The 18,808-nt window shown below is 59.3% G+C and overlaps 2 protein-coding genes and 4 non-coding genes across 6 annotated transcripts; 4 read left to right on the forward strand and 2 right to left on the reverse strand.

Annotated features, from left to right (window-relative positions):
• The first annotated feature begins 2,420 nt into the window (after positions 1-2,420).
• On the forward strand, positions 2,421-5,071 carry CABP4 (calcium binding protein 4). The gene is made up of 6 exons (XM_062577282.1): positions 2,421-2,675; positions 3,240-3,270; positions 3,470-3,613; positions 3,879-3,988; positions 4,502-4,649; positions 4,806-5,071. Exons 1-6 carry the CDS (start codon positions 2,421-2,423, stop codon positions 4,832-4,834), a joined length of 717 nt encoding a protein of 238 aa, XP_062433266.1. The 3' UTR covers positions 4,835-5,071.
• A 1,372-nt stretch (positions 5,072-6,443) lies between these two features.
• On the reverse strand, positions 6,444-6,516 carry TRNAV-UAC (transfer RNA valine (anticodon UAC)). Its single transcript has one exon. It is a non-coding gene; the product is annotated as a tRNA-Val (tRNA).
• A 245-nt stretch (positions 6,517-6,761) lies between these two features.
• TRNAR-UCU (transfer RNA arginine (anticodon UCU)) lies at positions 6,762-6,849 on the forward strand. The gene is given in 2 exon segments: positions 6,762-6,798; positions 6,814-6,849. It is a non-coding gene; the product is annotated as a tRNA-Arg (tRNA).
• A 406-nt stretch (positions 6,850-7,255) lies between these two features.
• TRNAL-UAA (transfer RNA leucine (anticodon UAA)) lies at positions 7,256-7,338 on the forward strand. The gene has a single exon. It is a non-coding gene; the product is annotated as a tRNA-Leu (tRNA).
• A 1,248-nt stretch (positions 7,339-8,586) lies between these two features.
• On the forward strand, positions 8,587-8,659 carry TRNAK-UUU (transfer RNA lysine (anticodon UUU)). Its single transcript has one exon. It is a non-coding gene; the product is annotated as a tRNA-Lys (tRNA).
• A 395-nt stretch (positions 8,660-9,054) lies between these two features.
• Positions 9,055-18,800, reverse strand: OSBP (oxysterol binding protein). The gene is made up of 14 exons (XM_062577349.1): positions 18,576-18,800; positions 16,239-16,447; positions 14,726-14,973; positions 14,403-14,601; positions 13,784-13,886; positions 13,604-13,658; positions 13,103-13,234; positions 12,773-13,018; positions 12,574-12,694; positions 11,900-12,003; positions 11,648-11,743; positions 11,033-11,214; positions 10,588-10,808; positions 9,055-10,505 (listed from the first exon to the last, which is right to left on the reverse strand). Exons 2-14 carry the CDS (start codon positions 16,432-16,434, stop codon positions 10,363-10,365), a joined length of 2,046 nt encoding a protein of 681 aa, XP_062433333.1. The 5' UTR covers positions 16,435-16,447; positions 18,576-18,800; the 3' UTR covers positions 9,055-10,362.
• Positions 18,801-18,808: the final 8 nt, after the last annotated feature.

An 18,808-nucleotide genomic window follows, 5' to 3' on the forward strand; every position in this document is an offset into this window, starting at 1 on the left:
ACCCGGGCACAGCGGGGCACCGGGACACACCGGGAGAACGGGAACTCGGGGGGCATCGGAGCACCGGGACACCAAAGCACCAAGGACACAGCGGGATGTCAGCACTGCAGGACACACTGTGGCACCGGGGCACACTAGGGACATGGGGACACTGGACACAGGAGGGGCAGTGGGACACATGAGCACTGGGATGCAGCAACTGTGCAGGGGGACAGAGCAGGGGCACGTGAGGCTTGTGGCACAGCCCTTCCGGCTAGGGACACAATGTGGAAAAGTGGGATGCGTGGCATAGCCCTCTCCAGCTGGGGACACAGTGTGTGGTACCTCACAGGAATGCCGTGAGGTAGTCCATGGGCTCAGGGGCTGATGGGCAGGAGAGGACAGTGGATGGCACATGGGTGAAGGACCACAGGTGGTATATTGTTTAGGACCATGAGTGGCACATGGGTGAGGATAGCTGCTGGCACATGGGCAAGGGGAAGGGATGGCACATGGGCAAGGACAGTGTGTATCCCATGCACCAGGTGGGCACTAGTGTTGGAGCCAAGGAAGATGTAGAAGAAGGAGTTGAGGCAGCTGTTGAGGTTGAAGGCTAACCCCATGAAGTAGAGGAGGTAGGCACCATGGTCGACTGTCACCAGATACACATTGTGCACCAACTGGAAGGGCAATCTGAGCAGCATGTGGGCACTTAGCATGGCTGTGACCATGCACTGGAAGCAGGTGGGTGGCCAGGCTAGCCAATGCCTCAGGATGCATGCTAGGGCAGCCCTGTGGCAGGCCGCAATGAGGCCAAAGGGCAGCAATCCTTCCAGCAGCACCTCCAGTCCACAGAGCGGGGCTTCCCAGCCACCCCACTCGCGGCGGCATAACACTGCCCCAGGTGCCAGCTCCACCAGCACCACATCAAGCACACTGCAGGCGCATGCTATCAACCACGAGCCTATGCATGGCGCTGCTGGCAAGCCCTCTGGCTGCCAGCATTGGTACCGCAGTGGCATCTGCACCAACAGGCACCAGTCTAGGCTGATGGTGGCCAACAGGAAGAGCCCGCTGTAATAGCCATGTCGTAGAGAAAGTTGTGGAAGTGGGATAGTGGTGTGCCCAGTGTCCACAGGTTCCCCTGGGCTGCCATTCAGATCTGCAGCCCTGAGGAAGATGAGGAAGAGGAAGTCAGAGGCAGCCAGGCTGAAGATGAAGACAACCAGCTCCCTTGCACCAGAGGCACCAGGCCATCAGCCAGATGGTGACCATGCTGGTTGACAGGCGCAGTGCTGCACAAGCCACCAGCAGTTGCCTGTCCCACGGGAGCTCACCATCAGGCAGCAGGGCAAAGTCCAGTGTGACGTTGTCCAGCTCCATCACCTAATGTGCTGGATGCTGCAGAGGGGGTGAAAAGGCTCAAGAGCATGGCGAGGGGCACCTGGTGGAACAGCCCAGATGGGCACAGGGACAGCAGGGATCCTGTCCAGGGTACCCTGTCCCCGCATGCCTGGGGCCCCTCAATCGCCAGGAGACTCTCTGAACAAGGGTCCAATGTCCCTGGACAGGATGTCTGGGATCACCATCCTTATCACGGTCTTTCACCTGTTGCTGCTCCAGGGCTGCCTCAGTTTACCTCCTCTTGCCTCTGTTTTGGGATGTCCCATTGTTGCTGTGCCCAAGGGGACCCTCTGCACTCAAAAACCCTGGTCAGCACTCAACCCAGGGTGGTGAGCATGGCAGGACCTACCTTGATAGTGTCAGGATAGTGGGGATAGTGGGGACCAGCATGAAAGGGTTCCCTATATGTGGGAATGGGCCCCTGCCTCAGTTCCCCCTGCCTGGAGCCAGCCCCGGGCTGGCATGGAGTGAGGCGATGTAAAGAAGAGGGTGTAGGGACCACAAGAAGTGCTGCCTGTTATCAGGCATCAGGAGATGCTCAATGGAAAGAGCAGTTCTGGACCCAATACTGCTGATGTCTGGGAGGCTTGGCTGGCCCCAGACATGGCTTGCTGCGCAGGTGCCCATTTCCTGCTGCAGCCCTCCCAGCCCTGTGCAACATATGCTGAACCAGCCTGATACTATTACAGTGGCATGGTGGGGACAGAGACGGTCCTTATTTCTGCAGAGCCACAGCGGCCAGACTCCAGGGATGCTGCGCCAGGGACATGGGTGGTGGTCAAATGGGGACCAGGGGGGCTTCATAGTTGTGGCCATTGGATGTATCTGCTGAGACACAGATGGTGGCTCTGCTGCAGTGTGAGCATGAAGACGCGGATGGTCGTGCCACTAATCCCTGCTAATTAGCTTTGTCCTCCCCAGGGCCATGACACTGCGGAGACCCTCTGTAAGAGGATTTCCCTGCCTCCTTCTTAAGGCCCGGCCACCCCAGCTCCCGCTGCATGCCAGCCTGCACGCCTGGCCCCGGCGCCGGCCCCATGCCACGCACTCAGACCCTGACTGACAAGGGGGTCCCCAAGGACTCAGAGGCCTCCGGCAAGGGCAAAGAAAGGGAAGCAGGAGAGAAAAGTCCCCAAACCCCTGAGGAAAGCATCCATCCTGGAACCAAGATCCCTGTCTCTGAGTCACGGCATGGCAGCCACGGGCGGAAGAACAGCAAGAAAGGCCCTGGGGACCCCCATGCTGCTGCTGTCAAGGCATATTCACCCTTCCTCAACACTGTCTTCGGCAAGGTGCAGGGCACAGGGCACAGGTGTCTCGTGGGCAAGGGGGAGGTCAGGGATGCTCTGGTCCTCGGGTAGGGAGGGGATATGGGAGGCACCAAGGAAGGATGAGGATGCTCCGATCCCCTGTTACAGGGGGAGATGGGGGGCTCTGGGGAGGGATGGAGATGCTCCAGTTCCCAGTTATGGAGGGAAATGGAAGGCACCAGGGAGTGATGGGGATGCTCTGGTCCCTGGGTACAGGGTTCAGGGAGCGCTGGGGAGGGAGGGGAGACTCTAATCCCTGGGCACAGGGAGAGAGTCAGGAGGCACTGAAGAGAGATGGGAACACTCTGGTCCCTGGTTATGGGGGGAAGGTGAGGGGCACTAGGGTTGGTCCAAGGCTGGGCTGGGGGTGCAGGTGTGCAGCCGTGAGCATGGCAGGGGCCGAATAAGGATTTGTCTCCAATCCCTCTAATCCCTTCTGTCAGAGTTAATTTTGGTGCACACTTAATGAAGGTGACACTGCTGTTTGCTTGTGGGGGATGGGGAGTTGGGGTCTCACTCTGCCCTACCTTGTGCACCCATATCCAGGAGCGGGACCTGTCCCCAGAGGAGCTGGACGGTGAGTAAGAGCATGCAATGGGTGCCTGGGGTGTCCATGGGGCTGGCCCATGGGCATAGGGGGCAGCTTGTCTGTCGTGGGGCACAGAGTCAGGGAGACACATCCCATGGGGATGCATGCTATGGGGAGGTATTCGTGGTGGTGCACAGGGACTCATTGTTGACAGTGGTCCATGTGCATGCGGGTGCATGTGTGGCAGAGCTGCTGGATGCCTTCAAGGAGTTTGACACAGACCAGGATGGCTTCATCAGCTACAAGGACCTGGGTGCTTGCATGCGCACCCTCGGGTACATGCCCACCGAGATGGAGCTCATCGAGATCTCGCAGCATATCAAGATGAGGAGTGAGCAGAGGGCTGGCTGGGGTGCAGGGCACGGGGCTGGGACATGGGGATAGGGAAAGGGGACATGGTGGGACTAAGACATGGGGACACAGCTTGTGGGAGCAGCACCACCGGGGATTGGGGCATGGGAACAAAGGGACAAAGCCACAGGTGGGCCGTGGGGACAGGGCTGTGGGGGCCTGAAAGGTGGGGAGCACAGGGTCAGGGGCATGGGGATGGAGGGCCCCTGGGGCAATGCTGAGCCCATGCTTCTCCAATGGTGCAGTGGGTGGCCGCGTGGACTTTGAGGACTTTGTGCAGATGATGGGTCCAAAGCTGCGGGAGGAGACAGCCCACATGGTGGGCGTGCGGGAGCTCAAGATCGCCTTCCGTGAGGTACAGCCACCATGAGGAGGCCACAGCCATGGGGAGGCTACAGGGGGACTGCAGACTTGGGGGGACCCTGGCCATAGCAAGACCATGGGAGGACCACAGCCATGGGAGCAGACCACAGTCAGCAAGGTCCGCAACCACAGAAAGACTGTAGAGGAACCATGGCCACACAGCAGACCATAGCCATGGGGAGAACACATCCAGGCAGGTGACCATAGGCATAGAGGGGACAAGAACCACGGGAAGACCATGCTGGGGGACCACAACTGTGAGGGAACCATGACCATGAGGGTGACCATGGCCACAGGGGTACCACATCCAGGGGGGTGACCGCAGGCATGGAGGGGACAAGAACCACGGGAAGACCATGGAGGACCACTGCTGGGGGCACCATAACCATGAGGGTGACCACGGCCACAGGGAGAGGATGGTGAAGGCCAGGTGTGGGGGCAGAAGGGCCATGTGTGAAGAGGTTGTGGGAAGGGGGCTGGCCCCCCAACCTGCTGGTGCTGGCAGTTCGATGTGAACGGGGATGGGGAGATCAGCAGCACAGAGATGCGGGAGGCCATTGCAGCGCTGCTAGGAGAACAGCTCAAGGCACAGGAGGTGGACGAAATTCTGCAGGACGTGGACCTCAATGGGGACGGCCATGTGGACTTTGATGGTGAGGGGGCACCTCGCAGCCCCAGAGCTCCCTGGCTTGATGGCTCTTGGGGAAAATCTCTGAGTGTGATGAGGGATGGGGCTGGGATGGCTGAGGACTGCAGGGGTAACTCAGCCATGCATCTGCCTAACTGTTCCCTCTCCTCTCGTCCCACAGAGTTTGTCATGATGCTGTCTTCTCGATAACAAAGCCATGGGAGAGGAGGGGACCCAGGGCTGAGCCACACCCTTTACACAGTCCTGGTCGGCAGATCTGGGCATGTCCCCATCTCCCCAGATTCTCCCTGCCTGGTGAGCGTTGATCATCGTAGCCTGTCTGGCCAACATTAGGGTTCAGAGTGAACAATTGGAGCTGAGCCCAAATCCAGGAGCCAGAGGCAGGGCAGACATGAGACCCTCCCCCATCCCCCACCCCAATATCCCCTCAGAGGTAGCAGCAGGGGCCAGGGAGGGTGAGGTGAAACCCAATAAAACTCCTTATTCAGACATGGAGGAAACTGCCTGCTGGTTGTTGGGGGGGAGGGAGGTTGTGTAGGTGGGGGGAAGAGGGGAAAAGGGGGTCTCCGCAGCCACCCTGGATGGCCCGGTGTCCTTGGCAGGATGCAGGCATGTTGCAGGCAAGGTGTGGGCAGGGTGCAGGCAGTGTGCGGACGTTCCAGGTGGGGATCTTGCAGTGTGCAGGCAGGGTGCAGGCAGGGTGCAAGTAGGTTACTGGCAGGGCACAGGCGGGGTGCAGGCAGAGTTTGTACAGGGTGCAGCAGTGTGCAAGCAGGTTTCATGCAGGGTGCAGGCAGCGTGCAGGCAGGCCACAGTGCTCACCCATAGGCAGTGGTTAAGATGCAGGCCTCGGGGGCTGGCAGAGTGGGCTGTGCCCCAGGTCGGATGTGATGCTGCATGCGCCCAAAAGCTGCTCACAGGCAAGGCCTGAGCCCCTGGGGTCAAGGGGCCCGTCAATCTCCTGGGTGCAACACAGCTCGTGGGGGTCTTGCCGGGCTGCTCCATGCTCCTAGGGCCTCGTGCACTGAGCAGCCCCAAGGGCCAGGCAGCGCTAGGGCAGGTCCCGGTGAGAGTCAGGGTAGGTGGCTGGGAGTGCTGAAGCAGGCAGCTGGGGTGGGGATGTGTATCCCTAAGGAGGCAGGGCAAAAGTCTGGGAGGGGCCAGGATGAGCCCTGGCGGGGGGGGGGGGGGGAGGGCAAAACATGTCCCCTGGCAGGGTCCTAGAGCATGTTACTAGGGGTAGGACAAAGACCCAGGGTATCCCAGAATGGGAGGTGACACTGTGTGGGGGGTGTCACTGGAGGGGATGGGGGCAGGACCTCTGATACCATGGAGCAGCCTCAGGATGGGAATCCCCAGGGAGTTTAGGGCCCTTTCCCCCATGGGCTCTGTGGCATAGGGGTCATCACATGTGCTTTATATGCAGAAGGACCTGAGTTCAAGGCTTACTGGAACCAGCACTCTCCTTTTCTCCCTCTGTGTGGTCCCGTCAGTCTGTGCTCAGGGGGGTGGTGGATCAGAGGGGGCACCCCTTGGTGTCAGCAGCCCCCCAAGGGGCTGGCCATGGGGCAGCCCTGCCCTCCTTTGGGGGAGGATGGGAGACCCTTTCTTGTGGGGACAGGGATGGGGACAGGGGGGGTGGGGACAGTCCTTGAGGCAGGTGTCCCTTGGGGCTCTGCTTTGGACCTGCCCTGGGAGGGATGGGGTGGCTACCCCATAGCCACCCACATGCATCCTGCTGCAAATACCCTGGGGCAAAAATGGAACCCAGGGGGCATAATAAGCCCTGAGGCATGGGTGGCTCCACTGGGGCTCGAACCCAGGGCCTTCTGCGTGTAAAGCAGATGTGATAACCCCTACACCATAGAGCCAACCTGATGAGTACTCCCTGGCCTGGGATGTCAGCTGGGGGGGGGGGGTGACATGGGGGATGTCACCCCACTCCCCCCAACACACATACTGTTGCATTCCCATCCTAGTGATGGTGGGTGCCCCTGTGTCCTCTGACATCAGGGCCACTCTTGGGTGCTGAGGAGGGACAGGGTCTCCCTGGGGCGGGGGAGAGGGTGGGAGGGGGATGTCCCGGCTGGAAAGAGGGCCATATGGGGCCACAGGTGGCTCTGTGGCGCAATGGAGAGCGCGTTGGACTTCTAGCAGCACCAGATGGCATTCAAAGGTTGTGGGTTCGAGTCCCACCAGAGTCGCTGCTTTTGCTGGGGAAAGGCTGAGGCAGTCGGGTCAGCCCCAAGGGATGCCGAATCAGCCCCAGATCACCATGCAAAGGACATGCTGGATTGGCCCCAGGGGACATGGGTCAATCCCAAGGGATATAAGGTCAGCCTCAGTGCAACATGGGAAGGAGATTTCCAGGTCGACCCCAGGGCATACTGGCCAGCTCCAAAGGATGCAGAGTTAGCCACAGCCCGCCATGGGAAGGAGATGCTAGGTCAGCCCTAGGATAGGCCCCAGCACATCATGGAATGAGATGCCTGGCAGCCCCAGGCTGCTGCAGGACAGAGGCAGCGCTTGGTCCCAGGAGAAGTGAGCTTGGCCCCAGGCTCCCCACAGGGTAAGGAGAGCTCCTGGAGGGTGACATTGCCCCAGGGCACCACCAGAATGGCCGAGTGGTGAAGGCGTTGGACTTAAGATCCAATGGACATGTGTCCGCGTGGGTTCGAACCCCACTTCTGGTAGCCAGCAACTCTGTTTTCCTGCCTGGCCCTGTGCACTGGAATAGCCAGGGTCCCCAGTTCTGTCCCGGGACCCTTCAGCTTCACTGGGGACCCTAAACTGTACCAGGACCTTGCAGTGCACCAGGGACTCAAGCACCCCTAGGCAGTAACACCCTGGTGACAGGAGCTGCGTGCTTGTGCCCCCCCCCCCCCCATGAGCCTCCTCATGGACCCTCCTGGAGAGGGGTGATAATGGCCTAGCATCTGTGTCACCCAAGGGTCCCATGGTTTGCTGGGGCTAACCCTGCATACCTTGGGATCAACTCCATGTCCCCTGGGGCCAATATAGCATCTCCTTTGTTATTGGCCCTGGGGCCAATATAGCATCCCAGCAATCTGGGACTGACCTGAAATCACTTGGGGCTGGCACCTGGCTCTGCGGTGCAATGGAGAGGACATTGGCCTTCTGGCCAAACACAAGACAATCAAAGGTTTGAATCTCACCAGGGTTATGCCTCCCTTTTGGGGAGGTGGGCACTCTCCTTAGGCAACCTGTCCTTAATGAGGTCCTGAGCCCGCCCAGCTTGGGGGCATGGGGGCGGGGAAGAGGGTGCCTGTGTGATGCCTGGGGATGTTGTGGGATATAGAGTGCTTGCAAGCTGGGGTGCTTAATCTGCCCATAGTGACCTTAGTGCACCCTATAGGACATGGGTCCCCCCAGGCAGTGCTGGATCCTGCATGTGGCATAGTCCCTTCTGTCCTGGAGACCAGGACACTTTGGTCCCACCCATGTGGCCAGTCCCATCCCCATATCCCAGCATGTCCAGCCCTTAGGAAGGGGCTTAGCCACCCTTCGGCTCCCTAAAAGTGGAGGCCATAGGTCCAGCTACCAGAAGGGATTGAACCCACCAAGACACGTGTCCACTGGATCAATGCCTTTATCCCGTATCCATTCTGGCACACACAGGGTGACACCAGGGCCACCCTGCTCTGTCAGGGACCCAGGTGTCTGGGCCTAGCCAGGACTGGCCTAGGTTGGGGGAGGTCATCATGGGGACTGCAGGTGCAGTGGGACCACTGCTCAAATTCAGGCACCCCATGAGCCCCACTGTGGCCCAGGGTAAGGTGCTGGTAGGCCTTCTCTGGAGCCCTTGAAGCACTGTGATACCAGCCCTGAATCACGGTCCCTGGGAAACATAACTACAAGACAAGAAGACAACAGTCTCAGAAACATTGTAGCTCCAGCTATCCCCCCAAAAAACAGAAGCTGCCTGGATAGCTCAGTTGGTAGAGCATCAGACTTTTAATCTGAGGGTCCAGGGTTCAAGTCCTTGTTCAGGCGTGCATATCTTTTGTACCCTTCTCGTGCTTTTGTCCATCTGCACCATGGCCCAATTGCTCCAGGCAAGAGCCACGCTAGGGGTCCTCAGGCACCACCAAGGTGGCCACAACTGTGCAGAGCCATCTGGGCAGGGGGCCAATTACAGGGCTGAGGGAAGCAAAGAGCTGGCATGCAGTGCTGGGCCCACTCCCTGCCTTGGTTTATCCCATGTTCCGCCCTCAGGGACCAAGAGGCTTCTCTAGAAGCCACTTTGGGATAAGCGTGTTTGTGGCAGTGTAGGGAAAAATCCTTGACTCAGGCAGGTGGCCTTGGGAAGAGGGCCACAGCCACCTCTAGGGCAAGGGGGAAGTGGGCTGAGCCCTGATCCCCCACCCCTCACAGTACACACAACCAGGTTGGGGCATTCACAGATTTTAATTTAGTTGTTCTCTTGGAAGGAAAGAAAACAAAGAAAAAAAAAGGCATCATATATCCCTGCTTTTCTGTCATTTTAGGAATGCAGCAAGCCCCTGCCCACAGAGATAACTCCTAGGAGGGCAGCTCTGCTCCCACATCATGTTTGGGGAGACAGATCCCCTGCTCACTAGCACTACCCTCCCTCTCCCCTGGCTGAGTGTTTCCACCTCATTGTAGTGTTTGAGGATGCAGGGACCCCTGCTCGCCTGCTCCACAGAGATCTCCCACCCAGAGGGGCAAAGGAGGAATTGGGTGGGGGGAGGAGAAGCTGGCAAGGGGAGATGGACATGGGCCACTGTGCCCTGCTGCCTCTGCTAGGGGAGGTAGTGTGCACAGAGCAGCCTAGCACAGCCCGCTAGTGTCCAGGGCTGCCCCCACACAACTAAGGATCTCTCCTTCTCCTAAATAATCTATGAGAAAGGAACCTTGATGGGGGAGTCCAAGCCTGGGGGGGGGCATGGCCAGCCTACACCCCAGGAAGACTGGGGGACAGGACACCCGAGACCCTGGAGCAGGGGCAGGCTGCATGCCCGCTCCCCTCAGGTGCCACAGAACCGCAGGGGAAGAATGGGACCAAGGGCCCCAGTAGCTCTCTACATATATTATTGTATACATCTATAGAACAGGCTGTAGGGCATGGCCAGGGCATCTGGGCACCCTGGCAGGTCAGGTGGTGCCCTGAAGCCCAGGCACCCTCAGCACAAGAGAGCACCTGGCCATTTGGGGTCAGAGGAACAGGGAAGGAAATGAGAGGCAGGGCAGAGACTAAGGCCAGCCTCAGGCTCTCCCACATGGTGCTAGCTACCCCAGGCAGAGCCAGCACCCTGCCCTCCCTGGGAGTCATGCTTGCTTCCTCCCCCTGGGGGTACACGTCAAGGGGGGAGTCATGCCTTGGCACCTCAGGGAGACGCACAGGGAGCAATTTACCCTGCGCTGGGGAGGGGGGCCGGGCTGCGCACAAGTGCGTACGTGTGGGACGGAGGGGGAATGCCCCTCAAGGGAGCAGGCACAGGGCTGGGCTGGCTCCTGCTCCCCACCCTGGTGTCAAGGTCAGTTTGCATCAGCTAAGGCAACCCCGGCAGGCGAGTACAGCTGGCACTCGCGGCAACACATGGGGACAGACAGGTGGTTAAGACAGACGGATAGACAGATGCGCGCTGCAGAAAGGGCCATGTGATGCAGGCCCACTGCAGCTGCTCCCCTCGCAGTCAGCTCGCCTTCATCCTGCTGTTCCTCCTGCCACTGGCTCAGAAAATGTCCGGGCACAAGGTCCAGTCCTGCTTCTCTTTGCTCTCCCAGTAGCCGCCCTTGTAGATGTGTGTCATCTCCTGGGTGATGGGATCCTTCTTGCGCTCAAACCACAGCGGCTTGTAGGGGTCATAGGGGGTACCTAGGGGAAATGAATGGGTTAGGGACACATGGTCAGGCAGGCAGCAGGGTGTATGGTGGGAGCCTGCCTACACCCTCCTTACCGTCCTCTGTGGCCCTTGCAGCCTCAGCCTCACGCCTCTTGCGAGAAATGCGCTGCTTTTCCTCCAGCCGCTGCTTCTCAGCATTGGCCTCATCCCAGCGCCCGTTCTCCATGAGGCGCTGATCGGGGCGCCGGCGGCTGTCTGTGGGTGCCGTGCCATTCTCTGGAGCATTGAGTGTCAGCGCCAGTTCCGAGAAGTAATACATGTTCTCTGCATACTTCCTGCATCAGGGAAGGAGATCTCAGCCAGTGGGCCCTCTGCCAGCAGGTTTCATGTCCTGGCCCCTCTCCCACTCAGCTGGGCAGTGAGGTGTGAGGGAGAGGCAAGCCCTGATCCTGGGCAGCCTCAAAGCCCAGCTCCTGCCCTTGACAGAGTGAGCCCTGGCTCTCAGGACATTGCCCCATCCTCCCTGCTGCAGATGCATGCTCCTGGCCACCCTACTCACGGGAGGGGGTTCCTTTTCCACAGCAGCACCCGGCTGTCCTCAGCCTCGTGGGCCTTCTGACGTCCCTCCACACCGTTGTCCCCCACACCTGATATCACCTTGTAGCAGTCCATCTTCTCATCCCAGGTGCCCAGCAGAACAAAGTGCACCTTCCCAGTCGGGTCTGTCACCTCCCCCGTGACCTGCCAGGACAGGGGACATGTGAGACTCGGTGCTGGGAGGAATGAAACCTGAATCTCCTCCTCCTCTCCTCTCCCATCTTGGAGCCAAACCAGAACCATTAATCAGGGAAACTTGCTGCAGCACACTGCAGACCCACTAAGTTTGCGTAGTTTAAAGGGCAACTGGTGGAAGAAAAGACAGAGCTCTGCCTGAAGGTTATTAGACCTTGAATTGTGACATCCAGGAGCCCCGAGTTTGCCCTTGATCTACAGCCCCCAGAAGGCCTGCACACAGCAGCACATCCTCATCTGGGGCAAACTTCTTTCACCCCAGGAACCCTCTCCACACGTCAAGCACTCCCCTGGGTACCCCACAGCAGTGTACCATTGCCAGACCATGCAATAACGTGGCCATGCAGTGTGACATGCTGTGCTACAGCCACTCAACCCTTACCTTCCTCGCCACATCCCGAGAGAAGTAGCTGTAAGGAACGAACTTGAGGATACACTTGTCACCCGTCTTGTGATTGACAATCTCAATTTCACCTGACTGCAGAAGGGAGGACAAGGTCAGACCCAGCCCACGGCCACTGTCTTCCCTAGCAGTAGGGGGAAACTGAAGCATGGAGCATTCACATCTCCCCATGGGACAGGCGGAGACAGACCCTGAGGAGTCCTGCTCCCTGTTGCTGGGGTGTTGTTCTACCTGGTCTATCCAGAGCTTGCCCACAATGATGTTGTGCACGGTGGTGGTGACCTTCTTCCATGTGTAGTGGTTACCGGAGGAGTGGAAGACGCAGTGGATGGTACCTGTGGAGAGGAGGGCTGGCTGGGAACGGTCCCCTTGAGCCTGCCTGGCCCAGTGAAGGCCAAATGTCATGGTGCAGGATGAGGAGCAGAAGTAGGTCACAGTAGGCCCCCTAACCCCCTTTTTGGGGGGTTATCCCATCCTGCAACTCCCAGTCACTCCCCTTGGTATAGTGCTTTTGGCTACCCAGGGCCAGTGAGACCAAGGCTAACAACAGTGCTTGCTGCCAGGCCTCCAAAGGGTGCCCACAGCCACCTGGGTAGGTACAGGTCCTCATCTGCTCAGGGGGGCAGCCTGGATCCATGAGGGGATGAGGCTGGAGAAGGAACTGATGGGCATGGCCAAACCTATGTCTTCCCAGTGCTGAGTTTTGCATGAGTCTGTCAGACACACTCCCTTAAGCTGGGCCAAACCAGCACCTCAGGAGTGTTTGTACAGCCCTGGGACTGCAGAGACTCAATTGGACAAGCCACAGTCCTGCCCTGTCATGCTCTCAGTTAAGGCACAGAGACATTCTCCCTCCTTCAAGTGCCTCACTCTGTGGCATGCATGCACGGAGCCACAGTGCTCACCCAGAGGCATGATGGAGAGGTATTTGCCCCGAAATTTGCTGGTGATTTTGATCTCCTGACGAAGCGTCCAGCCATGCTTGGAGTCAACATGGTGGGCAGCTGCTGGAGGGTGGTGACACACCTGGCAGAGAGAAGAGATGAATCAGCACTGGCAGCCCAGAGTCAGCTGGTGTACCCAAATGAGAAGGGCTGGCAGTACCTGCTCGCAAAGGGAGCGGTAGCCATTCTCCTCCAGGCGGTCCAGCTCGAAGGTCTCCCCAAGGAGTGGGTTGAAGGGCTTGCTGGTGCGGAAGACAGTGGTAGAGTAGGATGAGACGGTGAAAGCAGCCACATAGCACAGCTGCTCTAGGGAACTCTCGCACTTGGCTGCCCGGTCAAGCAGCTCGTAATACTCCAGGTCCTCCGTGAGGCGCTGCAGCATGGACAGGGGCTCATTGAAGTTCACCTGGGCAAGAGCGAGAGGTGAGAGAGGACCTGCATGGTGTGCAGTGCCTGCCAGACTGTCCCACCAGCAGTACCCTCAGCTCACCGGCATGGGGATCTTAGATAGCTCCTTCCCAATGCAGTTTTTCATGATGCTCCAGAGGTTGAGGCTGTAGTTGGGCTTGTAGGGGATGCGGGTTCTTTTCTCTTTTTTGGTGTCCTCTAGCTGGTGCTTGTACTGGGGAAGGGAGGTGAGAAAACAGCTGCTGCAAGGCTGCTGTGATCACTCCTCTCCTGCCCCCAGCCTGCTTCACCACAACAATGGTTACATAGGAACCCAGAAGTTCTCAAGCCTGGCCCAGCTTTGCCAGCTCAGAGGCTGCAGTTTCCCTGTCAGCCCTACTGTCCCAGCTCCTGCTTGGTCCTGCCAAGAGCCAGGTCAGAAAACCAGTTTTGGGTTGGGAAGGGTGCAGGGCATGTGGCAGGACTGCTGTGCTGCTCCTCAGCTCTGCAACCTGCCACCTCAGGGATCTCCAGAGGGAAATCACGGCTTGTGGATGCCTAGGGCACCTTGCAGTCTGCAGGACCATACCACCCCAGGGCCTACCTGCTCCTCCAGGCTGATGTCACTGCTGGTGCCACTGATGTTGCTGCCAGTGCGTCTGGAGGGAGGAAAGGAGCAGAGTCAGTGCCTGGCCTGCCCTTGCCCTCCCCATACAGCTCTGGGCAACACAAGGCCAGGCCAGGCATGGGAGGGCAGCCTTGGGCTGCTGGCCCCAGCACTCACTTGTGACCCATGCTCTCTGGCATGGTGATGATCTCTGGGGCATCAAAGAATTCGTTGTCATCATCCTCATCGCTCATGTCTCCTTTTGCAGGGCAACACGGATCTGAGTTGGGGGATAGGGACAGGCTCTATGCTTGAGCTCTCCTTGGCCCAACAGGGGACAGACAGCCAGTCCAAGGTCCCTGAGAGGGGCACTGGAGAGGTCCCCCATCACCACTGGCCAAGAAAGAGGCTGGCAATCAGCCGTACAAGATCTCTGCTCACTCCAGTGCTAAGAGGCAGCAGACAAGGCTAGGAGGAGTTGGAGCCAGAGCAGATGGGAGTTTCGCACATCGTAGGGAAGCATTCTGCTGCAAAATGCTGTGGATGTTCAGTTACATAGGAGAGGAGACTGGACAAATTCATCGCTCAGGGTTACTGATATGAAGAAACCAAGTCTGGCTCAGGAAACGGTCTGGGAAACAGCTGTGGATTATCTAGAGAATATTACTGTTGGCTTCCTCTATTTCACTTACTGTCCCTCCCTTAGCATCACCCTGGCATCAGCACTGCAGCTGCTTGCATCCCTCTGACTGGCACCCAACACCCCAGGCAAGGGCCCTATGAGGTCCTGTGGTACCTTTGGCTGAGCCCCCAGTGCCAGGTACACTGGCAGGCAGGACAGTGGCACCACGGAAAGCCCTCTCCAGGTGGTTATGCTGCTTGGCAAGCTGCTCCAGCGTCTCCTCCAGGCGGATGCGCTGGTCTCGTTCATGCTGCAGTGACTTCTGCCACTTCTTGCTGTGGGTCTGTGCCAGCACCAGAAAATCCCGGCAGGCCTGAAGGAACAATATGCCCAGCAGGTGTGCTGTTCATCACCCCATTACCTCCAGCACAGCCTCCTTGAACAGCACAGGAGAGGTGTTGAATGTATTCCCCCTACGGGGCAGGGTGCAGACTCACATTGATCATGGCGTTGGAGGTGATACGGAAAAGAGTGGCTCGCTCGTTCACCTGCTTGATCTTCTCTGTGCTCTCAGCCGGTAGCCGGAGGGTCTCCAGCTCACTGAGGGAACGCTGCAGGGCTGTGCCGTGCTTAGCAATGAGGTCGTTGCAGGTGCTCAGATCCTCCACCTTGCTGGACAGGGTGCGCAGTGTGCTCTGAAGCTCTGTCTTGTCCGTCTGTGACATGGACTCATCACCAGAATCATCTGCCAGCGGGTAGGATTGTTAGCATGGTGCCACTCAGCCGTGGAGCCACCAGGTCAGCCCTGCTGCCTATCCAGCTCCACAGCGCAGTGGGACTGCACCAGTCCTCTCTCTCCAGCAGAGCAGCACAGCTTAGAAGGCATCAGCTCCAGCCTCACACTGAAACCACCTACCAACCCCCCAGCTCCCAGGTGCTCAGGAGTGACTGTGCAAGGCAGTAGGTGTGCCCATGAGGGCAAGGCAGGAGGCCTCTCTCCTTCCTGAGGAGGAGGAAGAGAAGAGGTAGTTGTGGGCAGGGAACAGCAGATTGCCTCCTCCTTGGAGGACTGTGCCAGGCTCAGACTGCAGGTCTGCTGTAATGCATCACGGCATGGTGCTGGTGGGAGCGGCCCCTGTGGGGCAGCACACCACTGTGACCACTGCTGTGACCACCACAGCATCGCAGACTGAGAGGCCCGGCCACGGAGTAAGGTGGGAAAATGCTAGTGAGAGGCAGATCAGAACAGATGGCTGATTTTCCTGGCACATGAGAAGTTACAATAACAAGGAAGTGAGCACCAGGCAGTGCCAGGCTGCTGGCAGCTCTCCAGACCAGAGCCAGGCAGCAGGAAAGCTGGCTCTGAGCTGGCACAGCCACAGCAGGCAGGATGGAACTGCTGAGCTTGCACTTGGCAAGGCTCATGCACAAGAGCGGAACGAGAAAGCTGGAACGTTGGCAGGGCTGTCAGTGCTGTCCAGGAGTCCTAGTTTCTCAGAGCCGGGCCCCAAGGCCTAGAGCATACAGCACAAGCTGAGAGCGCAGGAGTACCCTGGTGGCTTGGTTAACTTGGCCACTCTGCCTCAGTTTCCCCACAGCACAGGACTGCCCCTTCCAAATCCTGCTTTGGGAGAAACTGCTCAGTAGCCCAGGTCTGAGATGCCCCTGACAGTGTGCAGTTACACTGTTTCTGCACAACACTGCAAAACAACCTAGCAGGATCTCTGAGCAGACATAGGAGATGAACTGAGGGGGGTTAATACAAACAAACATGCTGCATTCCTGGCATGCAGCAAGCAGGGTGGCTTAGGGAACATGAGCGGACATGGGCTCACATTCTGCAGAGGGGGTGCAGGGCTTACACAGGCGTAGTAGGAGATGGGAACAAGCTGCAGGGAGCTGACAAGCCCAGGGGACTGCAGCACCCCCAGGAAGAACACAAGGTGGCTCGCGAGAAGGTTGTGAAGCCCCAGCAGAGGCACCCAAGCCCTTGCAGCGCACAGGCCATACCTGATTCTTCCAGCATCTTGACAGCTTTGGCCTTGGCCAGCTCTAGGGCAGTGACCCAGCGCTGCCTCTCCACCTCTGAGCTGGCCTTGAGGTGGTAGGTCTGGGCACCGCCATTGGAGATGATGAAATTGCAGGAGTCCTCCACGGTGATATTGGCTGTGGCCAGGTTGATAGTGCCGCGGCAAGTGTGTCGCATCTCTGCTTTGGACCTGCGAGGTGAGGCAGGTCAGGGGCATGGTGACTGGGACAGGCAGCATCAGGGGCGCGGGGGGAGGGCTGCCACCTCCCCAGGACCCCCCACAGCCCTGTCGTGAGAGCAGATGGAGCTGAGGGAAGCAGAGCCAGTAGTGAGGGCTGGGACTGCATGCAAGCCTAGTGCCCACTGCCCCTGTGTTCCAGGCCCCGAGCAGTGCCCAGCTCTCCTTGATACTCAGCAGGATGAGGTAAGGCAGAGATAGGGGCTGGAGAGCGACAGCCTCTCACTGCCCCAGGCAGGCCATCCTGGTCTCTCCCTTCTCTGGGCTGGGGCAGAGGCACATGGAGGCCACAGGAAGGGAGCTCAGCATTCCCCATCCTGCAAGCAGGGGTATTAATAGGGTGACAGCTCCGCCTTGGGCAGTTTTGCCAAGCTGGCTGAGCGGCTGTGCACCTAACAGTGCGGGGTTTTGTGTGCTAACAGCAGGATGGGGCCAGGATCGGTAGCACCACTTTGGGAAAAAACAGCAAGGAGGGGTGCACAGCTCCCAATGAGGCTCCCCACCCCTAAAGCAAACACAAACTGGCAGCTTGAAAGTCCCCAAGCAGCCATGTTGCTCAACTGTCAATGTGCCTTCACCGAGCAGGGATAGAGTGTGCTTGTCCCCTTGCTGTTGTGCTCACCCCTGGCCTTGTGCTCTCCTCTGCCACCCACAGCACGCTGCTGCACCTCTTCCTGCATCCCAGGAAGAGGGCGAAGTTCCTGGCACAGCGTGAGGCTGTGCCAGGCTGGCACTCCCCCTCACCCTTTCCACGTCACCGTGCCCCAGGCTCTGTTGGGCCGAGGGTGCCACCAGCCCCAGGAAGCCGTGCCGACACAGGGGAAACCTGTGCTTCTGTGACTGGCCAAGGGGCCACCACAGTCAGCACTGTCCTGCCCCCCCCCCCAGTGCTTTTGAAGTCCTGTAACTCAAGCTGGCTGCTCAGATTGCCCCATGAAAAATAGAGGACTGGAGAAGGACAAGGCAGAACCTCTAGATGCCTCTAGGCCTTGCCCTTGGCCAGGGAGCACCCGAACCTGCTGCTGGGACCTGAACAGCCTTGGCACTGCTGGCTGATAACTGACAGGGGCTTTCTCTCATGCAGCGTTCTTCTGCCACAGGACTGCTCAATCCCCCTCGAAAGTCACACACTGCCCTACCCTGCTGCTGGTCCCAAAGGCACGGGGACCTGCCCCAGACAGGTAGCAAGTGAAGATGCCCCTGCATCGGCCTTGCTGGTGCCTGCAAGTGGCTGGGGAAAATGAGGCACGGCAAATTCAAACTGATCTTCTCTCAGACATGCTGCCAAGCCAGCAGCCCCGGCACACTCTCTCAAGACAGCTTGGGGCCCCTAAACTACCCATCCCCACTCCTCACAACCAGCAGCCTCTGTGTCCACTGCCTGCCCCTCCATCTGTCCAGACTGCCTGCAACACCATCCTGATCCTGCTGTCTGGGCAAAGGTGAATGCCAGGGCCTCACAGAGGCAGGAGCTGGCAGCCCTGGCCCACCCTTGCCAGCTGCAGCCGTAACAGGTCAGCACACCAGCTGTGCTGCGTCAGCTGATGGATCTTGGGGGAGCAGGACTGCAGGGGGCCATGGGATGGCTTGGTTCAGCCAGGGTCACCAGGAAGCCCTGAGGGAGCTGCAGCCCAGCAAACGGCACTGCAGTTGGACAGGTGACAACACCAGGATGGGGATGTGCCACTGGTGCCTAATGGTAGACAGGCATGGGGAATGCCGGGGCCTAATGGCTACTGGCAGTGACTGCCCCCAGGGGCCGAACTGGGAGTAGTGAGGAGAGAAAGGATGACAGTGGGGCCTAACCGGGGGGGAGCAGGAAAGACACGAGAGTCAGTGGCGTAAGGAAGGATGAGACCCGGGGCTACCGGTGGCCAGGGAGCAAAGCAATCGGGGCGGAGAGGGAGGGACAGCGGAGCCTAAAGGCAGCGAGGGAATGCTGGGGCCCGGCGCACGTGTGCACGGAGGGGCGCTGGGAAGGAAGAGCGCTGCCGGAGGGGAGCCGGACACGACGCCGGGGCCGGACGGAGCTGGGGGCTAACGGAGGCGGCGGGGGGGGGGCAGGGGGGGCGGGGCCTACCGGTAGTAGCTGAGGAGCCCGTTGCTGAGGACGAACCAGCGGCGCTGGTAGCCTTTGATGTAATTGGTCCACTTGAAGAGCCAGCCCTCGCGCGCCGACCCGGAAGCGGAGCCGCCCGCCCCGGAAGTGGAGCCTGCTCCGGGAGCCGCCGTCACCCCGCCCGGGCCCGACCCGCCGCCAGCGGCCGGCGAAGGTAGCGCAGGGGCCGCGCCCAGCCCAGGGCCTCCCCCCGC

The sequence above is a fragment of the Rhea pennata genome, chromosome 5, assembly GCF_028389875.1.
Source record: "Rhea pennata isolate bPtePen1 chromosome 5, bPtePen1.pri, whole genome shotgun sequence".
In the NCBI taxonomy this organism is placed as follows: Eukaryota; Metazoa; Chordata; class Aves; order Rheiformes; family Rheidae; genus Rhea; species Rhea pennata.